The 14,350-nt window shown below is 34.7% G+C and overlaps 1 protein-coding gene across 13 annotated transcripts in view; it reads left to right on the top strand.

Moving 5' to 3' along the window:
• KDM6A (lysine demethylase 6A) overlaps nucleotides 1-14,350 on the top strand; it is a 180,377-nt gene that overhangs the window by 95,277 nt on the left and 70,750 nt on the right. For all 13 annotated transcript variants that reach the window (XM_043896416.1, XM_043896413.1, XM_043896412.1 and 10 more), the window contains exons 7-8: nucleotides 5,703-5,757; nucleotides 9,489-9,523. In XM_043896416.1, the coding sequence (XP_043752351.1) occupies nucleotides 5,703-5,757; nucleotides 9,489-9,523 (90 nt within the window). The remainder of the gene's footprint in view (nucleotides 1-5,702; nucleotides 5,758-9,488; nucleotides 9,524-14,350) is intronic.

Here is a 14,350-nt window from a genome sequence, read left to right as displayed (position 1 = left end):
CACTTTTTGGTGTTTACGGATGACTACTTAAATTTGTGGTTATAATGTTTGATCTTCAAATGCAGCTTTATGAAACATTCAGTGTATCCAGTGTCATGATTTTTTTAAGCTTATGTTTCTAAACAACATTTTACAATGCAAATTGTAACATTATCCCCTTTATAAAATATATGTCATGTTAGCTTTGTTATCTGTGTGCATGTTAGTCTTATTTTGATATGAACACAGATGGTATGCTAGATTTAAAGAACTTGAAAATTCAGTCAGTATATATTCTGATTCTGTACATAGATTTGACATACACTAGAACCAGTGTTTTAAAGTTTCTAATCAGTTGCGTACCTGTACTTTTATAAAATGTGATAAAAAGAAATTTGAGAACTAGGTCGGACACAGTTACAGGAAGAAAGGTGAGCAAGATCTGTAGAATAAATTGGTTCTCAGGATGGATGCATGGATGGATGGATAAAAGGTAACACATCCTAGAGATCTTAAGGAATCTTAAGGAGTTAATTTGCTGACAACTTCAGTGTGGGTAGCGAGTCCCCATTTAGTGACTTGACTTGCTTTTCTGTTAATAAAGTAGGGGATAAAGAAAGCAGCAGGTTTGGAGTTTGGGAAATGAAAAGCCTCCAAATGGAAATGGGTCATTTGGGAATATATTGAGTTGGAAGTACCTGAGGGATACCAGATGTTGGTATAGACAGAAGTTTGGAACCAAAAAGAAGGGCTGGAAGTTAGATTTTGAACATCTTCAGTATAGAATGTCTTTTGCCTTACTGTTTTGTGTGTGTGTGTGTGTGTGTGTGTGTGAAAGACAGTTTCGGAAGAGACCATATTGATAAACTTGAAAGAAGGAGTGACGATTGCTAGGATTCATTAGCTATTAGTCATTGGTGCAGTAGAGTTCCTCCTTGAAACTGTTGTAATAATCTTGAATTATAAAGAGAATGGAAGAACTGAGTTTGGGAACTTGGAGGGAATCTCAGTCAGATCAACTTGGCCAGGTATCATGGCTCACAAATGCTACCGAAACTTACCAGTTTTAGAACAGTATCTTATTTTCAGAGACCTAATCCCTAAAGTAATTACCATCAAATTCTAAGGCATTTCCCCTAGTTTTAGAAATGAAATTTGTTGGTTTTTTAATTCATACTTTCATAATTCTGGCAATCTGTAAAAAAAGAAAAAATAATTTGCCTTTGACCTATAAGAGTACCTGACAAACCTTCCATTCTCCCACTTAAATGGTTCATAAAACCCTGTTTCGTAAACGCTGTGTAAACAGACATTGTTTCCTCAGCTTGAAGGATCTCTATTCTTCCCTCATCTATATCTTTTGGACTCTGCTATGGAATTGTCTTTTAAACTTTTATTAGGACATTAATTTCAGTGAGCCTTTTATTCAGTTGAGCAGATGCTGACTCAGTGCTAAAGAATCTAACAATGCAGGAGCTGCAGGAGATGCGGGTTTGATCCTTGTGTTGGGAAGATCCTCTGGAGGGGGAAATGGCAACCCACCCCCAATGTTCTTAACAGGTATAATCCCATGGACAGAGGAGCCTGGCGACCTACAGTCCATGAGGTCCCAAAGAATTGGATGTAGCTGAGCACACCCGCACGCATAGCCATAACGGAGTGCTTGGTGTAGAGTAAAAACCGGTTGCAAACATTTTACTACTAAAAAGCAGAATTTGCTTTAACAGATAGCAGTATTGACTACAAAGTACCTTGTCTCTATAGACTGAAGTAAAGGCTTTGGGGGGTAAGCACACAATTTGCAAGTTTTAAATATTGGCTTTTAACCCTGACTCTGCATTGGAATAAGTCGTAGAGGTTTTTATCTGGTTCATAAGGTATTGTCCTCAACCCACTGAATCACACGTTGAATCTGGAGATTGAATCTGGAATCCACACATGGCTCCAAATTAATAATTTATACATACAGCCATAACTTGTCAATAATGAAAAGTTATCTCACTGCTTATCTTCAAGTTTGGGAACATAGTTGAAGGGTTCTACAACTGAAAAGATGGTAAGATAATCAGAGACTATACAACTAGAAGTAAAACCTTTTGAAAGAGAAATAAAGTCTTGAAATTGGTGTTTTATGTGTTAATTATATCAACTTTCATGTCTATCTGGAGGGAAAAATCTAGTTCTTTAGTCTATAGAAAGCAAAGTACTGAAAAGTTATTTTGAAATATTGAACAAGTCAAAGCTTTTTAAAGAAAAAGTTACTTTGGTGATAATGATGTCAACAGAAATTGTAATGAATTGAACCTTGTATTAAATTGCACCAGAAAGGCTCTATTAAAAGGAAATCACAGTAACATTAGGAAAAAATGCTGTAGGTAAATCTTGCTTTGAAATTAGTTTTCTATAGAATGCTTTCTGCCTTGAGGTTTGTGATAGTCTTTGTACTGCAGAAGCCTTCATTGGGTGGTAACTATTTCACACAGCAGTAGTCAGTTTCAGTACTGCAATATTTCAGTATGAGGTATATTTCCTAGCTCTTTCTGTTAGTTGCAAGGATGGGTGCTAGATATTTTACCATGGTATCTTCAGGTTTGGGGCTGATTATCATAGCTGATAGTTATTTGCTGACTTATGTGTTAAAAATACATCTATTTTACATCCAGTTTAGATACTAGAAATGAAACTATGAAGTCATACCGTCCCCAACCTAGTCTCTCATCTCCCTTTAGTTTACTCAAAGGTGTATCAGTGATTTTTGTTATGTGGGGTGGTTTTATGTGGCTGTACTTAGTTTGATAAACTTAATTATTCTGTAAGTTTTTTCATTCTCATGCCTGTTTTTGAATATGTGCACTCTTGCAGAGTTAATTTTTACGTATCATTGTGGTTTGGAAATGTTTGATATTTCATAATGTTTTGGGTTTGAAATGGTGCATCAGTGACTTCATTGCTGATTTTAAAATCGATTAATAATTATGTAGTCCAGAACTACTTCTGCCAGACTTCATTACAGGACCTTCAGTATTGATAGATGAAATGTAGATTGGGCGATTTGAATAATGCGTCTCTTTGCTCTTTGTGAGATTTCAGTGGAATAGTGAAACTAAAATATTGCTATCTTAAATGGTGTTTTCTTGGCTGGTCAGTTTGCATCCTTTGACTCAGGAAAGTTCTGTCTTTTGTTGTTGTTTTGTTGCTGGCTGACTTCTTTTGCGACCCCATGGACTGTAGCCCGCCAGGCTCCTCTGTCTATGGTATTTTCCAGGCAAGAATGGGGTGGGTTGCCATTTCCTTCTTTCCCAATCCGGTGATCAAACCTGCATCTCCTGCATTGGCAGGCGGATTCTTTACCACTGAGCCACCAGAGAAGCCCCTGTCTTATTAATGCTGGCAGGATAGCTTAGACTTAGAAATGTAGTACAATCTGAATGTGTGGCTGCTGTGCCTCTTTTTATCTAGAGGAAAACAACTGGTTATAAAATGTGCTTTGCTTTCGTAGTACTCACTTTTTAAAATAGTCTGTTTTCTATTGCTATGGTAGCACATTAAAGGATGTTTGAGGACATACCATCTGCTTTGTAGGCCAGGGGAGAGTAAAAGCAGTTCTCAAAGTGTTCAGATGTTGGATTTTTTTTTTTTTCCCCGTTCTGTAAATGATGGCAAATATTTTTTCACTTTTGATTGTCATTGTGTCCCTAGTATCTTCATTGTCCTAAGGACATTATAGGGTCTTGAAGTAGTCGTTGAATGGATTAAATATTTAATATTTAAGGGTCATAGTCATTTTGTTAATAGCTTGCTCATTCAGAATATTACAACCTCTAAATATTGAGTACTGCAGATGTAGGCTACAGTAATTATGCATGCATATAACAGACATTTGTGAATAACTACTAGTTCATACGAAATTATGCCTTCTAATCTTTGTTTCATTGTAATACTGGGTAACTGACATTAGTCTATTTTTGTTAACTGAGGGTTCTGACTGACCAAGTGCAGTTTTGTTGATTCTGTGTTGAAATACAGTACTAAAAGCTTGCTGATGACTCTCTCCCTTGATATAGAAAGTTTTAAGTTCCTTTTGGGCTTACATCTAGAAGTTGTCATTATAGGTATCAGTTTTCAGTTTTTCCAGCAGTTGAAAAAAGACAACTCTTTAGACATTTGGCTTGTGGATAGAAATGGTGATTTTTAGAAAATTGTTTTGTACTTTTGGCTTTTGATTACTTTTAATGGTAAAAATTTGGAGGCTTGGAAATTTTGAATATGTATTTCTGGAAATATCTTTTAGAAGAATTCAGAGACTTAACCTTTTTTATTTATTATTGTTTATTTGTTTCTGACTGTGCTGGGTCTTCACTGTTGCACGGGCTTTTCTCTAGTTGCGGTGAGCTGAGGCTACTCTAGTTGCAGTGTGAGGGCTTCTCTTGTTGCAGAGCACAGGCTCTAGGGCTCACAGGTTTCAGTAGTTGCTGCACATGTACCCTCAGTAGTTCTCTAGGGGATCTTCCTGACTCAGGGATCAAACCCGTGTTTCCTGCATTGCAGGTGGATTCTTTACCTGCTGAGCTACCAAGGAAGCCCCACCTTTAAAAAAATTTTTTTTTTTAAATATTCCATACTAACTATAGTACTGGTTTGTCTTTTCCTAATTATATTTATATAGCCAGCTCAGTGTTGATAAACTTGATGCCAGATCGCACCCCATTGGTTTTTTTGACTATATTGCACAGATTATGGGATCAGAGTTCTCAGACCACAGATAACTCCTGAGCCCCCTACATTGGAAGCATAGTCGTAACCACTGGAGCACCAGGGAAGTCCCCGGCACCCAGTGTTCTTGATGATGATTTGTATTCTTAAAGATTAGCGTTACGCCTTGAGTTTGACATGTATTTTGTTTTTGTTTCTTTTTTTTTTTTTTTTGTCTGGGGGACAGGCTTATGCAATATTATTACAAGTGGATGCTGTAAATGAAACTATGAGGTCATGCCATCCCCACCCTAGTCCCTCATCTCCCTTTAGGTTTAGAAAACCAGTGGTTTTCTTTATGTGGGATGGTTTTGTGTGGCTATTTGATGCATTCTTTGTGATACTTCAAATACTTTTAACAGACTCTAAATATAATAATTATTGAAAAATCAGTAGGGGCAAATAGTTTTACCCTTTATGATAATTCTCATAGTCATTTTAAAAAATGTATATATTCCATGGCTGATTCATGTCAATGTATGGCAAAAACCACTACAATATTGTAAAGTAATTAGCCTTCAACTAATAAAAATAAATGGAAAAAAAATAAAACTAAAAAAAAATGTATATATTATTTTGAGATAAGCACAGTGGTATTTAATCCATTAACACCATTGAACTTTTACTTTCAGTTTTTAAAATAACGATGTGTTCTGTTTGAAGTGTTCAGTAACTAACACTTCCTATTTACTAGAAGACTTAAAAACCTGATTCTTTTTTCCATATAAACAAATTTACATAGGATAAGTTGATATCAAGTTAATTCTTATGCCAAATCTCTACTCTCAACTGTTCAAAGAAAATAATGCAGCAGTCTGTTTGTTCTCAGCAATAAATGTTCAAAGTAATGCTAGTTGGTTGTCTAGTATGTTTTATTTGCATAGCATAGTTTCATAATTATATTAAAGCTTATATACCTGAAAATTATCTTATATGACTGATTTTTAGTGCATTAATTTTCTCTCTTGCAGCATTTTCAGTTAGCTTTGGTTGACTGTAATCCCTGCACTTTGTCCAATGCTGAAAGTAAGTATTATTAAGTACCATAGTTTTCTGCATGTGTTCAGATCACTTCATGCAGATAATAATAATAGTCATGAATCCTGTGTAATTTTTTCCCCTGGAATTGTTGAATCTAACTATATTTGTTGCCATAACTATTTGTACAAATGGAATATGTGAGACCAGGTATTTTATTGTGAACAATGTGTGTCTAAAATAAATATGCTAGTGAACTGGGTTGTTGAATTAAAATTATCTGTACTAGTGAACAAGATTGATTATTTGTATATTAATTACATTGTAGATGACTTAGGGAGGTGAAAAACAGGATTTCCAGTCTTTTCAGAAATCTGAGTGTACAAAGATTCGTGTGTTAGTTCACTGATTCATACTTTGTGAATTAAAATGATTGGTAATGACGAGGATATACTTTTGACTTTCTGTTATAGTTTTTAAACATCATGCATAGTGTGGTGAGATTTTTCAGTTAATTAGAGTGCATAAAAATTGAATCATTCTTCATGAAAATTTCAGATAAATCAAACGATTCTAGATTTTACAAAGTCAATAGTTTGCTATAAGCAGCTTCATTTTTTTAAGCATATAGAAAGGAGTTTAATGAAGAGTTAGTAGTCACAGTGGTAAAAATGCCTCCAAATGATTGACTCAGTGAAAAAACTGTAGAAATTTGAATATAACTTGCATATAAGATGAAATAAGATATAGTATTGATTAAGTCATTATCTAGACCAGACTAATTGTCTCATAATTCTACTAAATGCAGTTTTCTGAGAAAACTTAAAAGAATTGTTTCCTTTAAATGAAACTTAGGGTTTAGTACTGATCAGTGTATTTCCAGAACAAACGGTAGAAAGGTAACAAATGCAGCACTATTTTCATTTCTAAGATGAGGTTAAATGAGAAAAAGGATTTAACTCATTGGTATATTAATTTATGAAGTGTTCTTTTTTTTTTTTTTTTTTTACTTATTTATGTATCCTTAATTTTATATCCAGGTTATATAAACCATCTAAAATATAAACCCCTAAGATCCCTTTAAAATTATTTTATGGGAATAAGAAAAAAAAATCTGATTTTCATTTAATTGATTATATCTAGTGCCTAGAAACTAACTTTCATTCGTACTTGTCAATTTGAATGTTAAACTTTTGAGGGACGTTTCATAACTTTCAAACTAAATATTTTTGTAAATCCTTATTTTATTCTACTGGAGCTGAAATCTTACTTGTAGATCATTGCACCTGAAAGGGAAACACCTATGTAGAATGAGTACCAGAGGGCAGATACTTTCTTGTGGAATTTGAAGAGGACAGTTCTAACAATCAGGAATACATTTTTGAGCTTACCACAGCTCTCTTTCTCTTGATTGCTGAGAAAGGAAATAAGAGGGAGAGTGACCAGTGTCCTGCTTTGCACAGGACTGAGGAATTTCCCCAGACTCAGAACTATGAGTGCTAAAAGGTTTGTCACTCTTATGGAAGGCATGTGCTTTATTTAGAGACATTATGCCATTATAGTTCAGTTGATGTGGGTAGTTTATTTTTAACTATATAACTTCATAACTACTTGATAACCATGATAATAAAGACTGGTGTCTCACAGAGCGCTCTCAAATATAGACTACTCACTTTGGGTACACATTATTACTATAAACACCAGACTCTTTATCATCTTTGTAAAACTTACTTCTCTTTGGATTTTTTAATATCATCACCTATTTAGGTAAGCCACAGACTTGTTTTTTGAAATCTTCCATGTTACTTTGTCATACTACAAAGGTCAGAAGATTTTAGAAAGTGACGTGAGCTTTTAAAGTCTGTAAGAGATTTCTGTTTGATTGCACAGTTCATTTATGCATTAAGAAAACACATATACTTGCCGCTTCTAGAGCCTTTAAGAAGGGTTAATTGCTCTTTGTGTTTTGAAAGGTAGAATCATGGTGATGAGAGACTTATACGATTGCCCCATTGGGATAAAATTGTTTCCTCTAGATTTAATTAATTCTAAAAAATGTCTTAATTTCTGAATAAAGTTTAATTTCAGAACCTTTCATGGCAATATTTGTTAAATTTCTACCTCTAATTGAGACTTGCCAAGTGGAGCTTTTTCTTACCTGTATGGTTATGTTCCACTTTGAAAGAAGACTTTTAAGAATTTAAATATAAATTGATTTTCACAGCAGAAAGGATGATACTGGATTTAGTAACTTCTGGGATAGGAAAGCCCTTGTTGAGCCTGGAGGAACTTTGGGATGGAAATACAATGCTACCTTATTGCTACTTATCTTTTCTTCCATGTCACCTTTCTTAGAGGAGTAAGAAGGCGGGGAGCGGGGGGAGATAAACATATATTTTCCATCTCTTCCTCATTCTCTAATGATATAGTCAGGTGAGATTTGTACTAGAACTCTCAAAGAGAGCTGTGTTGAAAAAGGGGACTAGCAAATAAGAAAACCACTCAACAGATACAGGTAAAGGGAGAGGATATTTATATCCTTTTTATTATTATTTTTATTATGTACTTTTCACAAAAAGTTGATTTTCATCTTTTTAAAAATGATATTTTTATTTTGTCTCATCTCTGCTTAATGATATTTAATGACATGTATGAAGAGGGCAGTACTTTTGATCCAAAAATGTTTGATTTTAAAGTTCATTATATATTTTGTTTTGGGCTTTATGCATATTTATTTTAGCTATTCTTAGGTGCTGCTCTAGGGAACAGGTGTCAAAATCCTTTGTTAATACCAGAACTAAATAAAAAGGTACCTTTCCGGGCCTTGCCCCAGGCTCACTGAATACAATCTCAGGGATCTCTATTTTTAACTAGCATTTCAGGTGAATCTTACAGTTATGGGAGTCAGTGTGAGAGTTAAGTTTATGATACCAATGAGAATTTGATGATAGCTATAGACCTTATTTTTAAAGATCCAGATACATATTATACATATAATTTTGAAAAGCTCCCAGACTCCTTGAAAGCCAACCATGAAATACAGGTAGATCAAACATTTTAAAAAAACGATTTGTCATTGGAGGATGAAAATCATTATTTAAGTAAGCCAGAATCCAGTTTTGATTCCTGATTCATTGTTGCTTTCATTGAATCATTCATATTCTGGTGGTGCAGTATCAGGAAGAGCTGGAAATAAAAGCTGAAATACGTATATTTTTTATTTTCCAGAGGTACTTGTTAATGTTGGTATTCTTTATTATTCTTGCTTTCCAAGTGGTTTGATCTTTTAAAAAATTTTTTTGAAGAACTGATAGAGAAATGCAACTTATTGTGACATCTTTGTAAACATTAGTATGAAATATGTAATGAAATATATAACTAAAAAGAGTATTTTTCATTGTTTTAATCAAATACTTTCTTTTTTGAGTTTTAACTGAGGTTTTAAATACCATCTTGTGAAATGTATAGATTATAAAAGTTATATTTTATATCTGTTTAATGTTGCCATTTGAACTTTAAGTATACTCACTTGCTACAGATTTTAATGTTAATTTTAATAATTACATTGACAGAATTTAGTAATGACCAATAATGAATACATGTAGTTTCTTTTCATGTTCTTGTATGCTTGTATATTTTATTAAGAATAAATTATGTTCTGAAATTACTTAAATCTATGCAGCAGAGATAGTGTTTATATTTTACATTTTATATTCTTACTTAAATTTATCCAAACACTACTGTAATACAGTTGTTGACTTATTTTCTCATCTTTGCAGTTCAATTTCACATTGCCCACTTATATGAAACCCAGGTAAGTGTTTTAACTTAGCTTGCTTTAAAACACTCATACCATTTTAAATGGAATCAGATACACAGATAATGGAGTTCTGGGCACTACTTACATAATACTCATTAAATGTGGTCAAGATTTTGCATTCATGTTACAGTTATTACACAGAGTTCCTGTTGTATACAAAGAACGCATTAAACTCAAACTATCTGCAGCCTTAAATGGCTGTATTTGAGAAGCTTTCTCATATTCTTGATGTGAAATGCCTAGGTTTCTTTTCAGAATGTTATAGATGGTTGTTATAATGCATTGTTCTTAGTTTCACTTTTTATTAAGATTGAAATATCCCTTCCGTATATCACCATTTGAAAAGCATATTAGTAACCTCTTTATGTCATTTATGTCACCAGTACTTTTATGGCTGCTATATTTAATTTTTTTTGGCTGTGCTGCAGGGCATGTCGGATCTTAGTTCCCTGACCAGGGATGGAACCTGTGACCCCCACAGTGGAAGTGCAGAGTCTTAATCACTGGACCACCAGGGAAGCCCTGGCTGCTATATTTAAAAAGCTATTTTAGAACATATTTTTATATATGGCAGAATTTGCTTAGTTACATGATATAGGGTATAACACATAAACATTTAGTCTAGGTAAGCAGTGGTATGGGCTTCCCCAGCTGGTAAAGAATCCACCTGCAATGCAGGCGACCCCAGTTCAATTCCTGGGTGGGAAGATCCCCTGGAGAAGGAATAGGCTACCCACTCCTAATACTCCATAGTATTTTTGGGCTTCCCTGGTGGCTCAGTCGGTAAAGAATCCGCCTGCAATGTAGGAGACCTGGGTTTGATTCCTGATTTGGAAAGATCCCCTGAAGAAGGGATAGGCTACCCACTCCAGTATTCTTGCCTGGTGAATTCTGTGAACAGAGGAGCCTGACAGGCTACAGTCCATGGGGCTGCAAAGAGTTGGACATGACTGAGCGACTAAGCATAGCACAGGCAGTGGTATGGAAAATCAAGCATAAGTTGGTGTGAGGCTAAATATTAGGTAATCATAGTTTGCTGCTGTTGTGCTGTGCTCAGTCATGTCCAATTCTTTGTAACCCCATGGACTGTAGCCCACAGGCTCCTCTGTCCATGGGATTTTCCAGACAAAAATGCTGGAGTGGGCTACCATTTCCTGCCGTAATCATAGTTTACCCAGAATATAATTTTTATAACAGCTTTTTAGGAAAATAAAGTACTGTTATATTTCTAGATAATTTCTAAGGTCTGTTTTGTTTCAGAGCCACCATGAGGTGGTCTAAAAAAAAAATTAACATCTGATTGCTGGACACCTCCATCTGCTGTGGTTTCTCCCCCCACCCTCCTTGTGCACATGCACACAGGTGTGTGTATGTCTACTGAGTCAGAATTGGTGCACAGTCAGGTTTGGATACTCTACTAATATAGGGATTTTATCCAGCTTAAGAGGGTGCGTTTGAGAATCACGTGCATGTTGTGGAGCAGAGTCTTTACCTGCCAGTGCTAATCACTGCCTCCTTGTCAACTGCTGAATCAGTAAAGGCCCCAGGGTGAAAGCAGCTATAGAAATAAGCTGCTTCTCCAAAGTTCTTTCTCTGGAGCCTTAGCTCCTTCTGCTTTCATTGCCTCAGGAGATTTCTGTTGCCTTCTAAAGGATGAGCTCTGATTTTTTTCCCCCCAGCTTTCATAGCTCTTAGTGAGATTTCCCTCATCGCTCATTAGGTAAAACAGATGTTATCTAACCATTCTTTTTAATGAGTGTTTTTTTGGCTGGAGATGGAATTCTAGTTTTATTATTTTATATGACTGCTTTAAAAATTACATTCCATTGTCCTCTGGTTTTCATTGTTTCTGGTGAGTCATCTGTTGGTATTAATTGTTTTGAATCTTATGAAGGTAATGTGGGGACAGGGCCCTTCCCCTACTGATTCTTTCATTTGATAAATTTCAGTGCCCATTAAGATTAAACAAAACAAAACCAAAAAAATTCGTTCTAGGCAGAGTATGTAATTATTAGATGGTAGGAAGCTGACACTATAAGCGGATGAAAGGATTGAGAAATCTCTGCTTCAGTGCTTATAACAAGGATTTTTATTTTCAGATGAAAAATTAAGGAAAACAGACTTACCTACCTATCTAAAGTGTACAATGTGATGATTTGATATATGTGTGATTTCCCCCCACTGAATTATTAACACACCCATCACCTCACACCTTCAAAGTGGAGCATTGAGGACATTTTAGTTCTCTTCACAAACTTCAGTTGTACAATACATTGTTATCAGCAGTAGCCATTATATTATATGTTTGACCCTCAGACCTTATTTATCTTACAAATAAAAGTTTGTACCCTTTTACCAACCTCTCCCTGTTTCTTCCATCTCACCTCCTGGAGACACGTGCAAATCCTCTCTTCTAGAAGATCCAGCCCCCACCTCATCGCTTTTTAAAAAGAATCCACACAGAAGTGACACTGTATAGCATTTATCTTTCATTGCCTGGTTTTTTTCACTTACTCCAGGTTTATCCATGCTGTCACAAATGACAAGATTTCCTTCTAATTTTAATGGTGAAATACCATTCCATTGTATTCATATACCACATTTTCTCGATCCCATCTGTAGACAGACACTTAAGTTGTTCCCATCCTTGTCGTTGTTCACTCACTAAGTTGTATCAGACTCTTTGTGACACCAAGGACTGCAGCATCTCTTGGAGTTTGTGCAAACTCATGTCTGTTGAGTTGGTGATGCCATCCAACCGTCTCATCCTCTGTTGCCCCCTTCTCCTGTTTCCTTCAGTCTTTCCCAGCATTAGGGTCTTTTCCAGTGAGTTGGCTCTTCACATCAGGTGGTCCAAGTATTGGGGCTTCAGCTTCAGCATCAGTCCTTCCAATAAATATTCAGGGTTGATTTCCTTTAGGATGGACTGATTTGGTCTCCTTGCAGTCGAAGGGACTCTCAAGCACCACAATTTGAAAGCATCAATTTTTCGGTGCCAGACTTCATTATGGTCCAGCTCTCACACATCTGTACATGACTACTGGGAAAACCAAAGTTTTGACTATACGGACCTTTGTTGGCAAAGTGAGGTCTCTGCTTTTAATTACACTGTCTACATTTGTCATAGCTTCCCTTCCAAGGAACAAACATCTTTTAATTATTATGATTTATTCTTAGATATTTATATCATTAATTTATCTTTCTCATTTTATTAGCTGAGACCCCCCCCATAGTATCATTTTTTCCTATTAGTATTAATGGCTTTCATTTCTTTTTCTTGATTATTTATGAAATGACTTGAATAGGTCACCATCTAAATTCTAAATAAACTTAAAAGATTAAAGGTAAAGGATTTCTCCCTTTTAATTTTGTTATTAGTGTTACTTATTTTTGAATAGATAATCCAAAATGAAAGTGCCTGAAAGAATACACAGTGAAGTATCCTTCTCACTGTTTTTCCCTGGCCATCTAGTCCCCTGCCAAAAGCTACCAACTACCATTATCAGTGTTTATATATCCTTCCAGAGAAACTTGTTGTATATATAAGCAAATCTATATGTATGTTTGCATATATTTTATTTTATTGAAATAATAGCCCATTATGTATGTTCTCTCTTGATCTTATTTAAATTGGTTTATTTTTTTAAACTTAGTATTATATTTTGGAAATCATTCCTTATTATACATGTTGATCTGTATTACATCCCTTGGCAGAGATGTAGTGTAACTAATTTAACTATTCTCCTGTGAGAGATAGTTATAAATAATGTTATTATGAATAACACTGTTGGTAAGAATTACTAGTTTCATTGTTAACCTTGCCTTCTAACTATCCAGCCATAGTTACTACTGAAACATTATAGACTGGTTTCATTTATGCATATTATAGAAGTCCAAAAATTCTAAAGAAAGAAAAATTTAAGCAAACATTTAAAGATGCAGTAAGTATGTCCTGATTACCTAGGGTTTATTCCATGAATTCAAGGTTAGTTCAGTGTAAGGAAATGTGTTAACAAAACAAAAATCAATGTAAGGAAAACAATATTGTGAGGAAGAAAGATTTTTTTAAAAAGAAATTAATGGTATTAAAAGAGAAAAGTGGTAGATCTAATGAAATGAAGTCAAAATGTTTTTATTCTAGAAAAAATTAACAAAATAGATAAATCACAGACTAACTTGATTAAGTGGATAAATGAGGTAAACCACAGATACACAAAATAAGATGACCATGGGTACAGAAGAAATTAGAATAATCATATGAGACTACTTTGCAGACCTCTATGTGGATGGATTTCAAAACGTAAATGAAGTAGACTATTTCCCAGGGAAGTACAGACTAGCAAAATTGACCTCATTAGAGTTATAAAAGTTATAAAAATCCATTTTTCATGAAAAGAGAAAAGTAATGCCACACAGAAAGTACCATGCCCAGTTGGTTTTACAGGAGAATTCTACCAAACCTTCAAAGACCAGATAATTCAAGTACTCTGTACATTGTTCCAGAGCATTAGAAAAGGAGAAAAGCTTTCTAATTTCTTTCTCCTTTTTTTGAACAGGATAATCAGGGGCTTATAAATAGCTTTCTGCCTGACCTTGAGAGACATGTGTTTGATCATAAAGTTCTTTCTGCACTTACTGATTCTATTGTGTATTTTTGAGATAAAATAGAAACAAAAGTCTGACTCTAAAAATCACTTATGGACCATAGTTCTTTGATGTCTTTTTTATTTTATTGTGAAATGTACATGACATAAATTTTACCATTTTAGCTATTTGTTAAACCATTCGTTCAGTGGCATTAAGTACATTCACTTTATTGTG

Source organism: Cervus elaphus, chromosome X (genome assembly GCF_910594005.1).
Source record: "Cervus elaphus chromosome X, mCerEla1.1, whole genome shotgun sequence".
NCBI lineage: Eukaryota > Metazoa > Chordata > Mammalia > Artiodactyla > Cervidae > Cervus > Cervus elaphus.
This window is presented reverse-complemented; position numbering and strand designations above follow the sequence as displayed.